The sequence below is a fragment of the Lontra canadensis genome, unplaced genomic scaffold (assembly GCF_010015895.1).
Source record: "Lontra canadensis isolate GAN:19392208 unplaced genomic scaffold, GSC_riverotter_1.0 scaffold12, whole genome shotgun sequence".
In the NCBI taxonomy this organism is placed as follows: domain Eukaryota; kingdom Metazoa; phylum Chordata; class Mammalia; order Carnivora; family Mustelidae; genus Lontra; species Lontra canadensis.
This window is the reverse complement of record NW_022631006.1, coordinates 6,882,922-6,899,818: the sequence shown is the minus strand read 5'-3', so window position 1 is coordinate 6,899,818 and position 16,897 is coordinate 6,882,922. Positions and strand designations below refer to the sequence as shown.

The window sequence follows — 16,897 nt, the reverse complement described above, 5'->3', positions numbered from 1 at the left end:
GAAAATTTTAATATGACCTAGATAATAGATATTATGAAATTATTAATTTTAGGTATAATAATTTTATTAGTTATACAGAGGAATGCCCTTATTTTTAAGAGTTGCCTGCTAAAAAATGAACTGTTGGGATTTCATCAAGATCAAAAGCTTTTGCACAGCAAAGGAAACAGTTAACAAAACCAAAAGACAACTGACAGAATGGGAGAAGATATTCACAAATGACATATCAGATAAAGGGCTAGTATCCAAAATCTATAAAGACCTTATCAAACTCAACACCCAAAGAACAAATAATCCAATCAAGAAATGGGCAGAAGACATGAACAGACATTTCTGCAAAGAAGACATCCAGATGGCCAACAGACACACGAGAAAGTGCTCCACATCACTCGGCATCAGGGAAATACAAATCAAAACCACAATGAGATACCACCTCACACCAGCCAGAATGGCTAAAATTAACCAGTCAGGAAATGACAGATGTTGGCAAGGATGCAGAGAAAGGGGAGCCCTCCTACACTGTTGGTGGGAATGCAAGCTGGTGCAACCACTCTGGAAAACAGTATGGAGGGTCCTCAAAAGTTGAAAACAGAGCTACCCTGTGACCCAGCAATCACACTACTGGGTATTTACCCTAAAGATACAAATGTAGTCATCCAAAGGGGTACGTGCACTCCAATGTTTATAGCAGCAATGTCCACAATAGCCAAACTATGGAAAGAGCCAAGATGTCCATCAACAGATGAATGGATAAAGAAGAGGAGGTATATATATACAATGGAATACTATGCAGCCATCAAAAGAAATGAAATCTTGCCATTTGCAACGTGGATGGAACTAGAGGGTATTATGCTGAGTGAAAAGGTCAATCAGAGAAAGACAATTATCATATGAGCTCTCTAATATGAGGAATTTGAGAGGTAGGGCAGGGGTTGTGGGGGGTAGGGTAGGAAAAAATAAAACAAGATGGGATGGGGAGGGAGACAAACCATTAGAGACTCTAAATCTCAGGAAACAAACTGAGGATTACTGTGGGGTGGGTGGGAGGGACAGGGTGGTTGGGTTATGGACTTTGGGGAGGGTATATGCTATGGTGTGTGCTGTGAAATGTGTAAGCCTGATGATTCACAAACCTGTACCCCTGCAGCAAATAATACATTACATGTTAAAAAAAAAAAAAAAAAGAAAAGAAAAGAAAAAAAGTTGCCTGCTTAAGTATTTAAGGAATGATATATCACATCTACAAATACTATACACAATGGCTCTGAAAGAAAAAAGTCTGTATAACTATATATCAGTTTGTATGGGAGGAGGGAGAGAGAGAGAAAAAAAAAAAAAAAAAGCAGGGGCGCCTGGGTGGCTCAGTGGGTTAAGCCTCTGCCTTCAGCTCGGGTCATGATCTCAGGGTCCTGGGATGGAGCCTCGCATCTGGCTCTCTGCTCATCAGGGAGCCTGCTTCCTCCTTTCTCTCTGCCTGCTTCTCTGCTACTTGTGATCTCTGTCTGTCAAATAAATAAATAAAATCTTAAAAAAAAGAAAAAAGAAAAAAGAAAAAAAAAAGAAAAATGTTAATAATTGTTGAATCTGGGTTGCTAAAACTATGCTGGTGTTTAGTTGCTAAGACTATCCTGGTGTTTTCTTTTAATTTTTCTGTAAGTTTGAAACTACCCCACTTTTCTGGGGAAAAGAAAACATATAAAACTAAGCAATATTGACTATTTCTGACTTTCTCCATTAACCTGTTTGTGATTTGTGAATTTCATATAGGCCAACATTTCCTTGTAGATAAATGGCAGTAAGTACCATTTATAGAAAAAAATCTAAATTATGTTAAAGACCTTAGTTTTTTCTATGAACCAATCCAAGACCATCATTATTTATTGTAGCAGAACACCTCAAGACAGTCTCCCTTGAAAGTAGTTTGAGGGGCACCTGGGTGGCTCAGTTCGAACCCCATACTGGGTGTAGAGATTACTTAAAAATAAAAATAAATAAAAAATTTAAAAAAATTAAAATTAAAATAAAATAAAAAATAAAATAAATAAAAATAAAAAGTAGGCTCAGTCATTAGGCATCGGCCTTCAGCTCAGGTCATGATCCCAGGGTCCTGGGGACGAAGCCCCACATCGGGCTCTCTGCTCTGTAGGAAACCTGCTTCTCCCTCTCCCACTGCCCCCGCTTGTGTTCCCTCTCTCACTGTCTCTCTACCAGATAAATAAATAAAATCTTAAAAAAAAAAAAAAAAAAAGGTAGTTTGAGAAGCTCTTCTAAATAAGGGTGGAGGTCTTCTGCTTCTGTTCTCAGTTTCTGACTTTGATGCCATCAGGGCCCTGCCTTGCTCTAAGCTAAGTGGACTGGGAAACTTGGTTCCTTGGGGTGATCTCTTCCCACTGTCTGCTTTCAGAGAAAAAAGTGACCCTCAAATCACACCAGCAAGAACCAGGAATACAAATGGCTTGCGTCCTTCCCTGTAACAGGGCTAGATGCCCTGCTGCTTTATGCTAACCGCCCCACTGAGAGCCTTGGTGACAGAATCATCCCCTACCCCTATCCACTGTGGCGTCCAGCCGTCCTCTGGATATTACAGTTCTTCGAAAGCAAGCCCAGATTTTTTTTTTTAAAGCCAATTTTTTTTTTTTTTAGACTTTTATTTATTTGACAGACAGAGATCACAAATAGGCAGAGAAGCAGGCAGAGAGAGAGGAAGGGAAGCAGGCTCCCTACTGAGCAGAGAGCCCGATGCGGGGCTCGATCCCAGAACCCTGGGATCATGACCGGAGCCGAAGGCAGAGACTTAACCCACTGAGCCACCCAGGCGCCCCAGCAAGCCCAGATTTAATCCATGTCTGCTCTCCAAGAATGAGGCCTCTAAGACTCTGGGCAGGCAGGCCGGTACTCCCACCTCCCACTCTTAGCGTAAGCATTACACATCTGTTTGTCTGGATCCACTCAGTTCCCCTCCTCACCCACCTAGTCTTTGATGTTCTTTTTTCATCTGTGCCTGAAGGAAGCATCATCACTTTATTCAGGAGATAATCAAATATAACACAGGGCTGACACTGACAAATAGTTGCACACAGAATTATATAAATCTGCTCCATTTCCCAGAAGAGACTCAGTCACTGTAAACAAGGAAGAAAAACCAGGATGGTGCCTAGCCCACTGCAGTGTTTCAAGCAAGCATCCCCACACTCCCAGAGTGAAAGTGGGCCTGAGGTGGAGGTGGTCCTTTCAGCAGGAGGAGGGGGAGGCCGCACCTGTGTGGAAGTCCACCTCCGGACCCCTGCGAGGTGGCGGTCAGCGGCAGGCCTTGTTAAACTCCCGGAGGGCCCAGCGCTTGTTCTCAGTTGCCTGCTTAAGGCAAGTGTACTCTTTTACCAGCCTGTCAAACTCCTCCCCAAGGACCTCATAGGTGCTCAGGACCTGTCGGGACTTTTCCATGTCCTGCTCTTGTAGGCGAATGGCCCCTTCCAAACGGTCCCTATATGCCCGGGAAACAGAAGATACAACGTAAGGATCTGGCTCCTCAGCAAGCAGACAAGAATGTGAATATGTTAACATGAACGGGTATGGAGAGTGTGGGACCAACCCTGAGCAGCAGGACCAGGCCCTTGGGAGTTCTCACCTAATGAGACGATGAACTTCCACTTTTTCAGCAGTGTAAGTGTCGGACAAGATCTTTAGCTCCTCCATCCTGACAGAGGGAAGAAAGAAATGCTGAGGGTCCCTGACAGCAGCAGAGTTAGGAACAGGACACGGTACCTGCCCATGGTCAAGACGTGTGCTAAGCAGTGACCGGAAAAGCAAGATCCCTCTGAATTCCTGAGTAATGTATCTCACAAGAAAGCACCTATTTCAAGCTTTAAAATAAAACTCAAGGGGCACCTGGGTAGCTCAGTCGGTTGATCGTCCGACTCTTGATTCTGGCTTAGGGTGGTGAGATCCAGCTCCAAATTGCACTAAGCGCAGGGTCTGTTTGTCCCTCTCCCTCTGCTCCTTCCTCCTCCTCCCCAGCCACCTGCTGGCATGCTCCCTCTCTAAAATAAATACATAAATAAAATTTAAAAATAAAAGAAGATTCAAGAATGTTGAATGGGGGTGTGGCACAGTCGGTCTGGGTGGCACAGTTGGTCGAGTATCTGACTCTTGGTTTTGGCTCAGGTCGTGATCTCAGCATTGTGGGATAGAACCCATAGTTGGGCTCTATGTTCGGCGCTGAGTCTGCTTGGGACTCTCTCTCCCTCTCCCTCTGCTCCTTCCTACCACACATGCTTGTGTGTTCTCTCAAAATAAATAAATCTTTTTTTTTTAACTGAGATTCTCTATTTATTCATTTAAAAAAATTTTTTTTTTTATTTTTTTATTTTTTTTTAATTTTACTTATTTATTTGACAGACAGAGATCACAAGTAGGCAGAGAGGCAGGCAGAGAGAGAGGAGGAAGCAGGCTCCCTGCTGAGCAGAGCCCGATGCGGGGCTCGATCCCAGGACCCTGGAATCATGACCCGAGCCGAAGGCAGAGGCTTTAACCCACTGAGCCACCCAGGTGCCCCATCTATTTATTCATTTAAAAAAAGATTGTATTTATTTATTTGACAGAGAGAGAGACAGTGAAAGAAGGAACACAAGCAGGGGGAGTGGGAGAGGGAGAAGCAGGCTTCCCACTGAGCAGGGAGTCTGACGCAGGGCTCAATCCCAGGATCCTGGGATCATGACCTGAGCCTAAGGCAGACATTTAACAACTGAGCTACCCAGGTGCCCCTCAAAATAAATAAATCTTTTTAAAAAATATTTTATTCAGGGGCACCTGGGTGGCTCAGTGGGTTAAAGCCTCTGCCTTCGGCTCAGTTCATGATCCCAGGGTCCTGGAATCGAGCCCCGCATCGGGCTCTCTGCTCAGCGGGGAGCCTGCTTCCTCCTCTCTCTCTCTGCCTGCCTCTCTGCCTACTTGTGATCTCTGTCTGTCAAATAAATAAATAAAATATTTAAAAATATATATATATTTTATTCATTTATCTCCCAGAGAGAGAGAGAGCATGCAACCAGGGGGAGCCACAGGCGAGGGAGAAGCAGGCTCCCTCCTGAGCAAGGAGCCTGATTTGGGACTTAATCACAGGGTACTGGAATCATGACCTGAGCTGATGGCTTATGTTCAATTGACTGAGCTACCCAGGAGTCCCAAAATTAAAAAAAAAAAAAAAAAAAGTTGGGACACTTCTGGGTAATCCAATGGCTACCACTGCTGTGTGGCATTAACCCAAGACCCATAGAGAAGAAAGAGAGTTGAGGGAGAGGGTTGGACGGGTTGGTATGTGAGACAGAGTTCCTGAGACCCACAAGAGTCATATGGCTCACCTCAGCTTAAGGATCATGGCACTGCACTTGATCTCTAGGTACTGGGCATTGATGCGGTCCAGCTCAGACTGAGTCTTCAGCCGGTGCTCCTGAAGGAGCCTCTGCAGCAAGGCAAGGCAGCGCAGAAGCACCTGAACCCCCAGGAGGCAGGGAGAAGGCAAAACCACAAGTGAGTAGAAAAGAAGGCAAATCAAAACTCCTTGGCTCCCCCAAAAGATCCTCTAGGGCCAGGATAAAAGACAGAGGGGGCTATCCCAGTCCCCTGACAAACCTGGGAATAGGTGGCACTCTTCTTCTCAAGCAGCACCATCTGCTCCTTCTGCTGACTCTTGGCATCCTGGCATTGCTGCTTCTCACCCACTAGGACCTCTGCCAGTTTCCACACCTTTGCTGCCTTCAAGGTTTCACCGTCTGAATCTAGGCAAAGAGACAGAGGACTGGGGCACCTGGGTGGCTCAGTCAGTTAAGCGTCTGCCTTTGGCTCAGGTCATGATTTCAGGGTCCTAGGGTTGAGCCCCACATGGGCATCCCTGCTCGGTGGGGCACTTGCTTCTACCTCTTCATCTGCTGCTTCTCCCCCACCACCACTTGTGCTTTCTCTCTTGCTCCCTCGCTCACTCTCTCTCTCCCTCAAATAAATAAAATTTTTTTGAAGGTTTCTTTTTTTTTTTAAAGATTTTATTTATTTATTTGACAGAGAGCAGAAGTAGGCAGAGAGGCAGGCGGGGGGTGGGGGAAGCAGGCTCCCCACTGAGCAGAGAGCCCATGCGTGAGGGGCTTGATCCCAGGACCCTGAGATCATGACCTGAGCTGAAGGCAGAGGCTTAACCCACTGAGCCACCCAGGTGCCCCAATAAATAAAAAAAAGAGAGAGAGAGAGACAGACAGACAGACAGAAGACTAGACAGGAAAACCCTAATTGCTACTGCCCTTCTGAGACTATTTTTCAGCGTACTATCCCATATCTAGCCCTACAAATTCTCTTTAGGTTTTCTCCTGGTGTCCTGTTAAAATGGCCTAGTTCTCATAAAGTTCTCTTCGCTCTTACCCTTATTTTTTATTTTATTTTTTTAACTTAAATAATCTCTACACCCAACATGGTGCTCAAACTCATAACCCCGAGATCAAGAGTCACATGCTTTTCCAACTGAGCCAGCCTCGTACCCCTCACTCCTACCTTTAAGACCAGATTTGGCCCTTCATTCTTAAGGCATAGAAATGAAGATAAAGGGAATACCTATTAGCCTGAACGTTCTTCCCTATTCCATTCCAATTCTCTAGAGACGAATGAACTCATCCTTCCCTGCAGTAAGAGGACACTTGGTACCTTGCTGAATAAAAGTTCTCACGCAATTCCTTGCCTGTATTCTACCAGCAAGGAAGCAAACAAATAAGCATCTCCAGTGCTTCCTAGCTTCTGTCCCAAATCTCAAATTCAAAGCACTATTCGCAGAAGAGCAGACCAGGGACCCTGAAGGTCAGCTGTGAACAGAGCAGAGTGCCAATCCTTACCTGAATTGGGGTCATGGTAGCAGAGTAGGGTGAAACATTTCCTTTTGAGCTGCTCCTCCACTTCCAGTGGGAGCCGAGCTCTCATCCATACAAAATCCTAGAACCACAGAAGCAAAAAGAGAGATGCAAATAGATTGTTAAAACTAAGATCCGCCAGTGAGTACAGGATGGTAACACTCTCAATGATAACCAAGAAAAATGCATCAAGAGACAACAGGGAGATTCATTTTTGTTGGCCTATCAAATTTGCAAAGAACAAAATGATGGTCAAGACCCCATGTTGGGGGCACTTGGGTGGCTCAGTGGGTTAAGCCTCTGCCTTCGGCTCAGGTCATGATCTCAGGGTCCTGGGATGGAGCCCCACCATCAGGCTCTCTGCTCAGCAGGGAGTCTGCTTCCCCCCTCTCTGCCTCTCTGCCTACTTGTGATCTCTCTCTCTCTCTGCCTCTGTGTCAAATAAATAAATAAATAAAATCTTTAAAAAAAAAAAAAGAGAGAAGAAAAGGTGGGGAACTGGCAATACATACCAATATGTTTAATGTATATATCCTCTGACCAGTAATCATACATGGGCAAATACACCTATGAACGAGTCTGTTACTATCAGTGTGGTTTCTAAGCTCAAAAATGTGGAAACAACTATATCTGTCATTAAGGTTAAGCAAACTATGCTACATCCATACAATGGAATCCTTTTTTTTTTTTAAATATAATCTGTACCCCCTCCCCCAATGTGGGGCACAAGCTCATCACCCTGAGATCAAGAGCTGAAAGCTCTACTCACTGAGCCAGCCAGGCGCCCCCATACAATGGAATCCTATCAGTGATTTAAACTAATGATATAGAGGCACCTGGGTGGCTCAGTTGGTTGAGCATCTGACTTTTTTTTTAAGACTTTATTTATTTAGGGACGCCTGGGTGGCTCAGTTGGTTAAGCAGCTGCCTTCGGCTCAGGTCATGATCCCAGCGTCCTGGGATCGAGTCCCACATCGGGCTCCTTGCTCGGCAGGGAGCCTGCTTCTCCCTCTGCCTCTGCCTGCCATTCTGTCTGCCTGTGCTCGCTCTCTCTCCCTCTCTCTCTCTGGCAAATAAATAAATAAAATCTTAAAAAAAAAAAAAAAAGACTTTATTTATTTATTTGAGAGAGAGAGAGAGCGAGCATGAGAGGGGTGAAGGTCAGAGAGAGAAGCAGACTCCCCATGGAGCTGGAAGCCCGATTTGGGACTCAATCCCAGGATTCCGGGATCATGACCTGAGCGGAAGGCTGTTGCTTAGCCAACTGAACCAGCCAGGTGCCCAAGCATCTGACTTGTGATTTCAGCTCAGGTCATAATCTCAGGGTTGTGAGACCGAGCCCTGAGTCAGCTCCAGGCTCAGCAGAGAGTCAGCTTGGGATTCTCTCTCCCTCTCCCTCTCCCTCTGCCTCTCCCCTCATTTGAACTCTCTCTCTCAAATAAATAAATAAATAATTTTAAAAATAAACTTATGATATAAAAAGAACACTGAGCACAGACCATGTGCCTGGCACTGTGTTAAGTGTGCGTTAGAAGTTATCATCTTATTTACATTTATTTATTGACTTGAAAAAAGTCCCAAATATATTAAGTGAAAACAGATTACATTCACTATACAAGCATAGAGGCTACAATCCACTTAGGCTGAGCTGTATATGATATACTGTATTTATTTCTAAATGTAGAATTTCAGCTTTTACTTTCTTCTGTCTAACATTTTTCTTATTTATTTGAGTTTGGCCCTCACGAATGTGTATCATTTTTACAAAAACAATAAAGTGTAACAAAAAAAGTTTAAATATATGGGAGAAATTAAGCCATTTCACTTTTTTGATCCCAGTATCTGCTCACCCCCCACCTCTGAGGGGGGCATGAGCTCCAGAAGGTCTGCCTTCTCCAGCCCCAGCAGTGGAGGCATTTCCCTCTCCCGGCTGGGACCCAAGAGTCGTGTCAGTTCAGTCACGAGTAGCCGCTGTTCAAGGGTCTCGTGAAACTGAGAGAGAATAAAAAACAAAAGAAGTTACTATACAACTTCTCCCACTCCACCTCCTCCATCCTCATAAACCAGTTCTTCACACATTTTCAAAGTCCTCAAACATGTTATCCCCTTCAGCTGCCAGTACCTTCTCCTATCAATCTTTCTTTTCAAAACTCTTGACAACACACCCACCTCTTCTGCTATAACTACAAAATAACTACAATAGACACACAGTCTATTTCTTCATCTTTTAAAAGATTTTGTGTTTTAAGTAATCTCTACACCCAACGTGGGGCTTGAACTCACAACCCTAAGATCAAGAGTCACAAGCTCCACCCACCGAGGCAGCCAGGACCCCCGGGTCCATTTCTTCTTTGATAACTATTACTCGAAGCTCCTATTTCCCCCAGAGCATACAATGAGGTGAAGCCATAGTTGGCTTGGTCATTCCTGCAGGTGGTAAGCACCCCCTACTGCATCTCTCCTGCTTCACCTTTTTGTCGTCCAAAGTTAAATTTGTGTCTTGTGTCTTCACATAGTAGTCCACAAGCAGCTCTTGAATGACTCTCTGTAAAATCTCAGACCTCAGCCATATTGTCTTATGGAGTCGAACTTCCTTCCATGCCTAGGAAACCAAAAAATCCCAGGTAGGAACCTCTTTCTCTCTTGAAAGATTTTTCCTTTCTCCTCTCATCCCTCCTCCCAGGGCTCTTACCTGCGCCTGCTCCTTTGCCAGGGTGAGGCTTAAGCCACTCTCATCCATGTGCTGTGACAGACCCAGCAGCAGTTTGCCGAAGTGTGGGTTCCGTAACAGGTCCTCTTCACTCAGGTTACAAGGAGGAAGCTGTTTGCTGCACACTTTATGGGATGTCCCCCACAGGAGCAAAAGAAATTTAAAAAAAAAAAAAAGCAAAGAAGATATCATTATATTAATTCAGTATCACTCTTGGCTTAATACTCACTTCCAAAAACCTCTTGCTTTTTGGTAGGGAAGTTTTCAAAATATAACAAAATGTTCAAAAAAAAAAAACCCCACAAATAAACTCGAGGCAATATTCAAAGGTAACAAGCACCTATATATACATACACACAAACACATACACATAAAGATATTAATCAAGAATTAGGGAATGAGTCACTAATGAAACCAAGAGCTTAGAAAATGAAGTATATTTGGAAAGTAATAGACAGAGACAATCAGGAAAAAGGGACCTTTTAGTAGGGGTCACCATAGTACTCCAAATGTCTCACTCACAGAATAACTAGAATTCTTGAGGAAGGGGGAAAAAAACCCCAAAGGTAAAGTTCCAACTATGGATGTGTTCTCTAGTTGCATAAGCAAGACTGCAAGAAGGTATACTCAGGACTAACTGAAAAACTGAACTAAGTTCTTATTGTAAAGAGAGCTGAGTAACCCAAGTGGATTCAGAGCAGCACACACATGAGAAAAAGTGCAAGAAACTGGGATCCTGTAGTTATTCCATCAGCCCAAGGGCCTCTCTTTCCATCTCTTATTCCTACATACTTTCTGCTGTGGTCTTCTGTTTCATTCCTACTTACCAAACAATCAAACTTTCATTCTTTGGACCATGAGAAAGTCCTTTTGGAAAATAAGAACTCTCTCTTTTTTCTCCCCCTCAGGCACTGAAAGATCAACATGGCAATGTTCAAAATATAGAAGATTCAAGTTCTTGAAGGATTCAAGATATAGAAAGGCTTTGAGATAGGGAAAGAATTCAAGATACAGAAGGAGTCAAGATATAGAAAGGGTTTGAGATAGGGGAAGAATTCAAGATACGTAAGGATCTGAGATTTTGGAGTACAAGATATGAGAAAATTCAAGACCCAGGTAGGAAGGAAGCCTTCACAGAGTTTGCTGGCCACTCTTCTCTTCAGGTTATGCCTGCTGACACAGCACGGAAGCAATTTGAGTTTTTAGTCTACTGCACAGGTGGGTACTTAACAGGAGTACTTAACAGGAGCCGGTGTTGTCTGTTTTCTAATAAGAGAGTGTCCAAGAGTCTTCATGTATCCTAGTTTCCCCAGAAACTTCGGATTTTATGTGACAAACCATACTGGTGAACTTTATAAATCCTTTTCAAAATAGAAAGCAAGAATTGGCTCCGACCTCTCTGGGTAAGTCATCAAACCTCCTTCAAATGGCCTCCTTACCTTGTTGGAGTATTTCCATCCCTTCTTCGGGTAAGCAGAAATCCCCGGATGCCATCTGATTTTCTCGAAATTCTTAATGTGTGGAACTGAGTGAAAGAGAACAAGGAGTGAATAAGTTGGGTGGCTTCTTCAAGAAAACTACCTTGGGTTCACATTTCTGTTGTCTGCAACCTGGGGAGGAACCACAGGGAAGCCTCTTACAGGGAGAGACTATATCACACACCCTGGGTCCCAAGCTCCTCTACAAGTTTTTTTGTTTTTTTTTTTTTAATATTTATTTATTTGACAGAGAGAAGTCACAACTAGGCAGAGAGGCAGGAGGAAGCAGGCTCTCTGCAGAGCTGAGAGCCCGATGCAGGCCTCAATCCCAGGACCCTGGGATCATGACCTGAGCCAAAGGCAGAGGCTTTAACCCACTGAGCCACCCAGGCGCCCCTCCTCTACAAGTTTTAAGGGCAGACTTACAAGTGGCAAAACAATTTGCATTCTAAGCACATAAACGTTTCCATTTGTTCCAAGCTGTCGAAAAAGGAGCCTCCTTCAGAAAGAAAATTTTCCAATTCACTAAACAGAAGGATGCTCCCCTCCCCTCAACATTATGTCTAAGTTAAACCTGAGCTGCTGCTTTCCAGTTATGAGTGAACTGGGGAAAGGCGGGGGGGTCCAATGTCCGCTTCCCCCCCCCCAGTCAAATAACTCCACTATCAAATTCCACAAAATAGTTTCTTGAGCTTCTTTAATTTGTCCTTTCATCTAAAATCTGTTGGTAGTTTTTGATCATTAACTCTAGAATCATCCTTCAGGAGTGACAAATCATTCCGCACTTGAACTACAACTGCTTTTCACATAACAGCATTAGTAAGGAGCACCTTAAGGAAAGAGCATGACAAGAAGACTGACAGGAAGGTCAGTACCAGAAGAGCAAGGCAAAAGTGTGGTTAATGCAGCTGAGGCTGGGATGGGAGCTGTCAGGTGTTTTGCCAGAACACGGAGTACACTGAAAAGTATGACATCAACACAAAGGGGAAGCAAAGGTGGGCACTTTGTGGACTTTGGAGACTAAATTTTTCCCTTGAGGTGATTTTCCTCTTTTTTTTTTTTTTTTTTTTTGCTCCACCCACTCCTCTCTGTAAGATATCAACTCCAAAGGGCAGCTGAGTCTCCCAAAGCACAAGACATCGAAGGTTATTATGATTTAACACTTTAAGTTCACAGAACATTTGGTTTACTCCCTCGTTTTATGAGTAGCATCAAAGTAAGTACTCATTTATTTTGCAACTTCGTCCAGAGGGGAACACAGATGAGGAGTCGGAATGCTAAGACTTAATTTGCAGTTCTGCAGTTCCTTCTGTGTGGATTTAAGGGAAACGTTTTTTGTTTTTTATGCCAAACTTTTTTCCACCTGCAGAACGGAGATAATGAATCCTGCCGTGGCTGAGACACCAAGAATTAACAACACAATCGACCTGTCAACAAAAGCCACTAGTTAGTTAAGTCCAGTGTTTTAACAATTCTGTTTATCATTGACCTAAGTTCTACAGGCAAATTTCACACACGGAAATGAGGACCAACACAAATTTTAAAAGTCAGCTGTTCTTGGGGCTGCCTGGGTGGCTCAGTGGGTTAAGCCTCTGCCTTCAGCTCAGGTAATAATCTCAGGGTCCTAGGATCGAGTCCTGCATCGGGCTCTCTGCTGGGCAGGGAGCCTGCTTCCTCCTCTCTCTCTCTCTCTCAGCTTGCCTCTCTACCTACTTGTGATCTCTCTCTGTCAAATAAATAAAATCTTAAAAAAAAAAAAAAGTCAGCTGTTCTTCCCTCCCTAGGGGAACTGCCCACTTGGGTTTTCTTGGGGTGCGTTTCTTCACCCTTTTAAAATGTTACAGGGAGTGAACGAAGGCGGGCGATCAGGCTCGATTCTCCACCCTCTGCACTCAGACGTGTTAAAACGCTGCTACACGGACCCAAGCATTTAAATGTTCTGACTCAGGCGTCTTTTAAATTCTTAGAGCTGTCTTTACACGCTGCACTGAACGTTAAATTGATTTTACAGGTATTTTCACAAGATGTGACCCTTACAGGGCCCGAGATGAATCAAAATGCAGAGCGGGCTCTCTGGCGCCTACTTCCCTTCCGTCTGGGCAGCCAAGGATTCCCAAGGGCGAGGGCGGCCGCAGCGGCCAGGGGCCGGCACTAACCCTCCCAGCACTCCGCCTCCCCTCAGCGCGGCCCGCCGACTCTCCGAGGCAAACCTGCACACGCGAGGGCAGCTGAAGCTCCCGCGGCCGTGCGGAACCGGCTGGGGCGAGCTGGCCCGAAGCGTCGACACCGAAACCACGCCCGCCCCCGGGCTCCGGAACTTCTCACTCGGGCCTGCCGCTTAGGCTGGGGGAAGATAGGCCCGGGAGGACCGCGCGGGAAGGTCGGGAGGTACGGGAAAGGCCCGAAGTGCTCGCGAGTCCACCAGCGAGGGGAAGAGGGGCGGGGCCACGCTCGAGGCGGGAACGGCGGGTCCGCCCCGCGCGGAGCGCGAGCCCTGGGTCCTCAACCGCCTGGGAACCCGGCTTTTAGAGTGTGAGCCGGGAGGGGTTCTTGGCCCCTTTTTCTGAGTACCTCCCCCTTGCTGAAGGCAAATGTTGAGAAAAATGGTAATGATTGCTAACATTTATTGAGGGCCTACAGTGAGTCAGGAACTGTTTCAAGCAAGGGTTTACTTGCCATTCCTCGCTTAGATCTCTTGTAAGTTCCTACAGCGTCCTATGAGGAAGTCACAATCATACCCATTTTACAGAGGGGAAAACTAAGGCGCTAGGAAATTAAGTAACTTGTTTGAGGTCGCACCTCACAACGTCTAAACTTGACCCGGTGGCCCTCTGAACCTTCCCAGACCTGTTGCCCACACTGAGCCTGCCAGTCTCTTAGCTCTGGCACAGCCCCCTAGGTCAGCTTTTTCTCTAATTTCCTGCCCCAGGCTCCTCTAACCTCTCCATTATCTCTCATCCTTCAGCTTGCTAGCTCTGTCACATGTGCTCTCTCTCGCTCTTCCTCCCTCCCTCCTACCTTCCCTGCCTCCTTTTTAAACTATAGGAGCATTTATTGTTTGCTTAAGAATAAATCTGGAGCTGAAGGTCCCAGAGCTTTTTAGCAGCTCTGTGGGCAGTGTTCTTTGTAGTTCTCTTTGCATTTCCCTCATGGTCACAGGGTAGTTGCAGAAATCCAAGAAGCACATCCAACTCAACAGCATCCCAAGCAAGAAGGAAGGAGAGGAGCCTTCAGTCAGAGAAGAAACCCTTTCCCAAAGTACTACCCAGCAGACTTTCCCCTATGTCTCATTGGCCAGACTGGGTCACTGGCCATCTCTAGACCAATGAGCTAGATGTCTTCCATTTGCCCCCCAGATGCACATTCTGCTTTTTGACACCCTATATAGACCAGTAAGTATTTCAGGGTTCCATACTCTCTGACTGCTGTCAGCCAAGAGGGATCCCAGCAGGAGGTCGCATGGCAGGAGGGGGACAATTACCTCTGACACCACTCCCACCTTCTTTTCAAAGTGGACTGGAATGTAGTCATTAAGGGAATTATTTCAAAAATAGTATTTGATACTAAGTAAATTACACTAAGTTTCTTAAATCTCTTGCATCAGAGAAGCTGATAGTCTGGGGTGGTGGGGAAGGAGCCTTGGTTAGGCATGTAGAGTGGTAGAGAGTTTCATCGTTTCCTTTGTGCTAACTAGAGAGTTCTAATAGCAATACTTAGAGGAATAGTGTGATCCAGAGCAGAAATTTTATATCTCTGGTCATCTTGTCAGCTGCCACCTTTCATGCTTAATATTAAAGTGCTGTCATTTTCTACGGCTTTTAAAAATCATTTATGCTTCCTCAGCTCTGTGGTGCGACATCATTAAATATCAGGCATAATGTTCCTAACAAACGATACTTGGAACAAAATAGCAAGCATGCTTTGGTGACTCAGAGATGATCAGAAATCGACTGAAATTTCATGTCTCATATTTGTCCAGTTTTATAATAGGGTACTACAAGCTTTGGCTAAGCAACTCTAAAGGACTTGGGGAATGGGAGAAGTGTGCAGAGGCCTGTCTTCAGATAGGGTAGAAGGGAAGGGAGGGAGAGAGCCATGGGAAGCCTTGAATCAGATCAAACCGTCCTATGCAATTATCTATTCCATCTCTCCCTCCCTCTCTCTCTCTCTCTCTCTCCCTCTCCCTCTCCCTCTCTCAATAACCTTGGGCTTCAGGTTTCTTATTTGTCAGAAGGAGGAAATAACATATTTCTAGCTCCTCCAATCTCGGAGTGTTGATGTAATGATCAAATGAGATAATGGCTGAGAAAGTGCTGTGGGAAGACTATCGGAGTGAGGTATTTTAAAATTGACACTTACTGAGCACGTATTACACGCCTTGGGGAGACACAGAGATAAATATGACCCAGTCCCTGCCCTGAGGAAGTTCATAATCTAGTTGAGAAGATTAAGACATGCACATGAAAAGGAAATAACACAACACGGCAAAAAGGTGTCAAGAAAGCAGTTTAGATTATAAATACTTGAGAAACTTGGGACACCTGCCTGCGTGGCTCGGTCAGTTAAGCATCTGCCTTTGGCCCAGGTCCTAATATCCTGGAATGGAGCCCCACATTGGGCTCTTTGCTCAGCGGGGAGCCTGCTTCTCCCTCTGCCTGCTGCCCCCCGCCGCTTGTGCCATCTCTCTCTCTCTTTGACAAATAAATAAAATCTTCAAAAAAATAAATACTTGAGAAACTTAAGAGAAGTTACAAAATCCTTTCTGCAGGAATGGATAAGAAAGACTATGAAATCAATCTTAGCTGGGCATAAAAGAGAGAAAATTTGGATCATTTAGGGTGGAGGAAACACCTCAGCAAGCAGAAGCAGAGACAGGAAGTCCAAGTTGCCTTCTGGGTTCAAAAGGAGATGGGACTGGCTGAAGGGAAGGGGGCTTTATAGGCCAGTTCTGCGTAAGACTAGAACACTGAGCCTATAGACCATGTTGGCAATAAAAACTGCAGCAAAATACTGAAAAAAGATCTTACAATCACACACCATCTGGTGTCCTTGAGCAAGTAAGATTTGCAAGAGAAGCCCTAGAATTAATTCTCTTTTTCTCTCCCTCTTCCGTCTTCTCTCCTTTTTTTCCCTCCCAGATTAAAAAACCAAACAAACAAAAAAACATGCACACAGGTGTACATGGCTGGCTCAGTGGGAAGAGCATGGGACTGTTGATCTCAGGGTTGTGAGTCTGAGTCCCACATTGGGTGTAGAGATTACTAAAAAAAATAAAAACAAAGAACAACAAAACACACACACACACAGAGTTTAATTAGGTATTTTGACACACAATATTTAATATGTACAATTCATTAAGTTTTAACCTTAACCTTACATACTTACTATCACCACAATCAAGACAGTGAACAGAGGCATCACCCCTAAATACTTACTTGTGTGCTTTTGTAATTCTCTCGGGCCCCTCCCAACCACTGATCTGCTCTCACTATAGATTAGCCCACACTCACTAGAATTTTATATAAACGGAATCAAATAAAGATGTACTCTTTTTTGTCTGGCTTCTTTCACTCAGCATAATTTTGCAATTCATACATGTTGTTGCTAGTATCAATAATCCATTTTTTTAGTTCATATCTTTTTATTGCTGAGACGTAGTACAGAATCCTCTTAAAAAACCTTCACTTGTTTGGGTTTGTAGTTAAGGAGGTGTTTCCTCCATGACCCTAAGTTACCTATCCCGGTGCTTGGCATCCGGAGGCACTTACTTGTCGCAGGAGTGAATTTTGGCCCCCCCCACAATGCTAATTCCTTATATAGTTTTGTTT

General features: G+C 44.6%; 1 protein-coding gene across 3 annotated transcripts; it reads right to left on the bottom strand.

Annotated features, from left to right (window-relative positions):
* Positions 1–2,983: 2,983 nt before the first annotated feature.
* Positions 2,984–13,449, bottom strand: HAUS4 (HAUS augmin like complex subunit 4). 3 transcript variants are annotated; one of them, XM_032856395.1, is made up of 10 exons: positions 13,277–13,449; positions 11,031–11,121; positions 9,574–9,716; positions 9,352–9,483; positions 8,739–8,873; positions 6,867–6,963; positions 5,626–5,771; positions 5,355–5,485; positions 3,626–3,694; positions 2,984–3,481 (listed from the first exon to the last, which is right to left on the bottom strand). In XM_032856395.1, exons 2-10 carry the CDS (start codon positions 11,083–11,085, stop codon positions 3,298–3,300), a joined length of 1,092 nt encoding a protein of 363 aa, XP_032712286.1. In that variant the 5' UTR covers positions 11,086–11,121; positions 13,277–13,449; the 3' UTR covers positions 2,984–3,297. The 3 variants fall into 3 exon arrangements, with proteins under 3 accessions (XP_032712286.1, XP_032712284.1, XP_032712285.1); XM_032856393.1 differs by having other exon boundaries at positions 11,031–11,116; positions 13,280–13,449; XM_032856394.1 differs by lacking the exon at positions 13,277–13,449 and adding an exon at positions 13,226–13,244 and having other exon boundaries at positions 11,031–11,116.
* Between the last annotated feature and the right edge of the window lie 3,448 nt (positions 13,450–16,897).

Coding starts and splice junctions, on each gene's coding strand:
- HAUS4 (XM_032856395.1), bottom strand. CDS start 11,085: ATGGCATCCGGGGATTTCTGCTTACCCGAAGAAGGGATGGAAATACTC. Junction 6,964..8,738: donor AGCTCATGCCCCCCTCAGAG/GTGGGGGGTGAG, acceptor CTGTGGTTCTAG/GATTTTGTATGGATGAGAGC. Junction 5,486..5,625: donor AGAGTGCCACCTATTCCCAG/GTTTGTCAGGGG, acceptor CTGGGGGTTCAG/GTGCTTCTGCGCTGCCTTGC.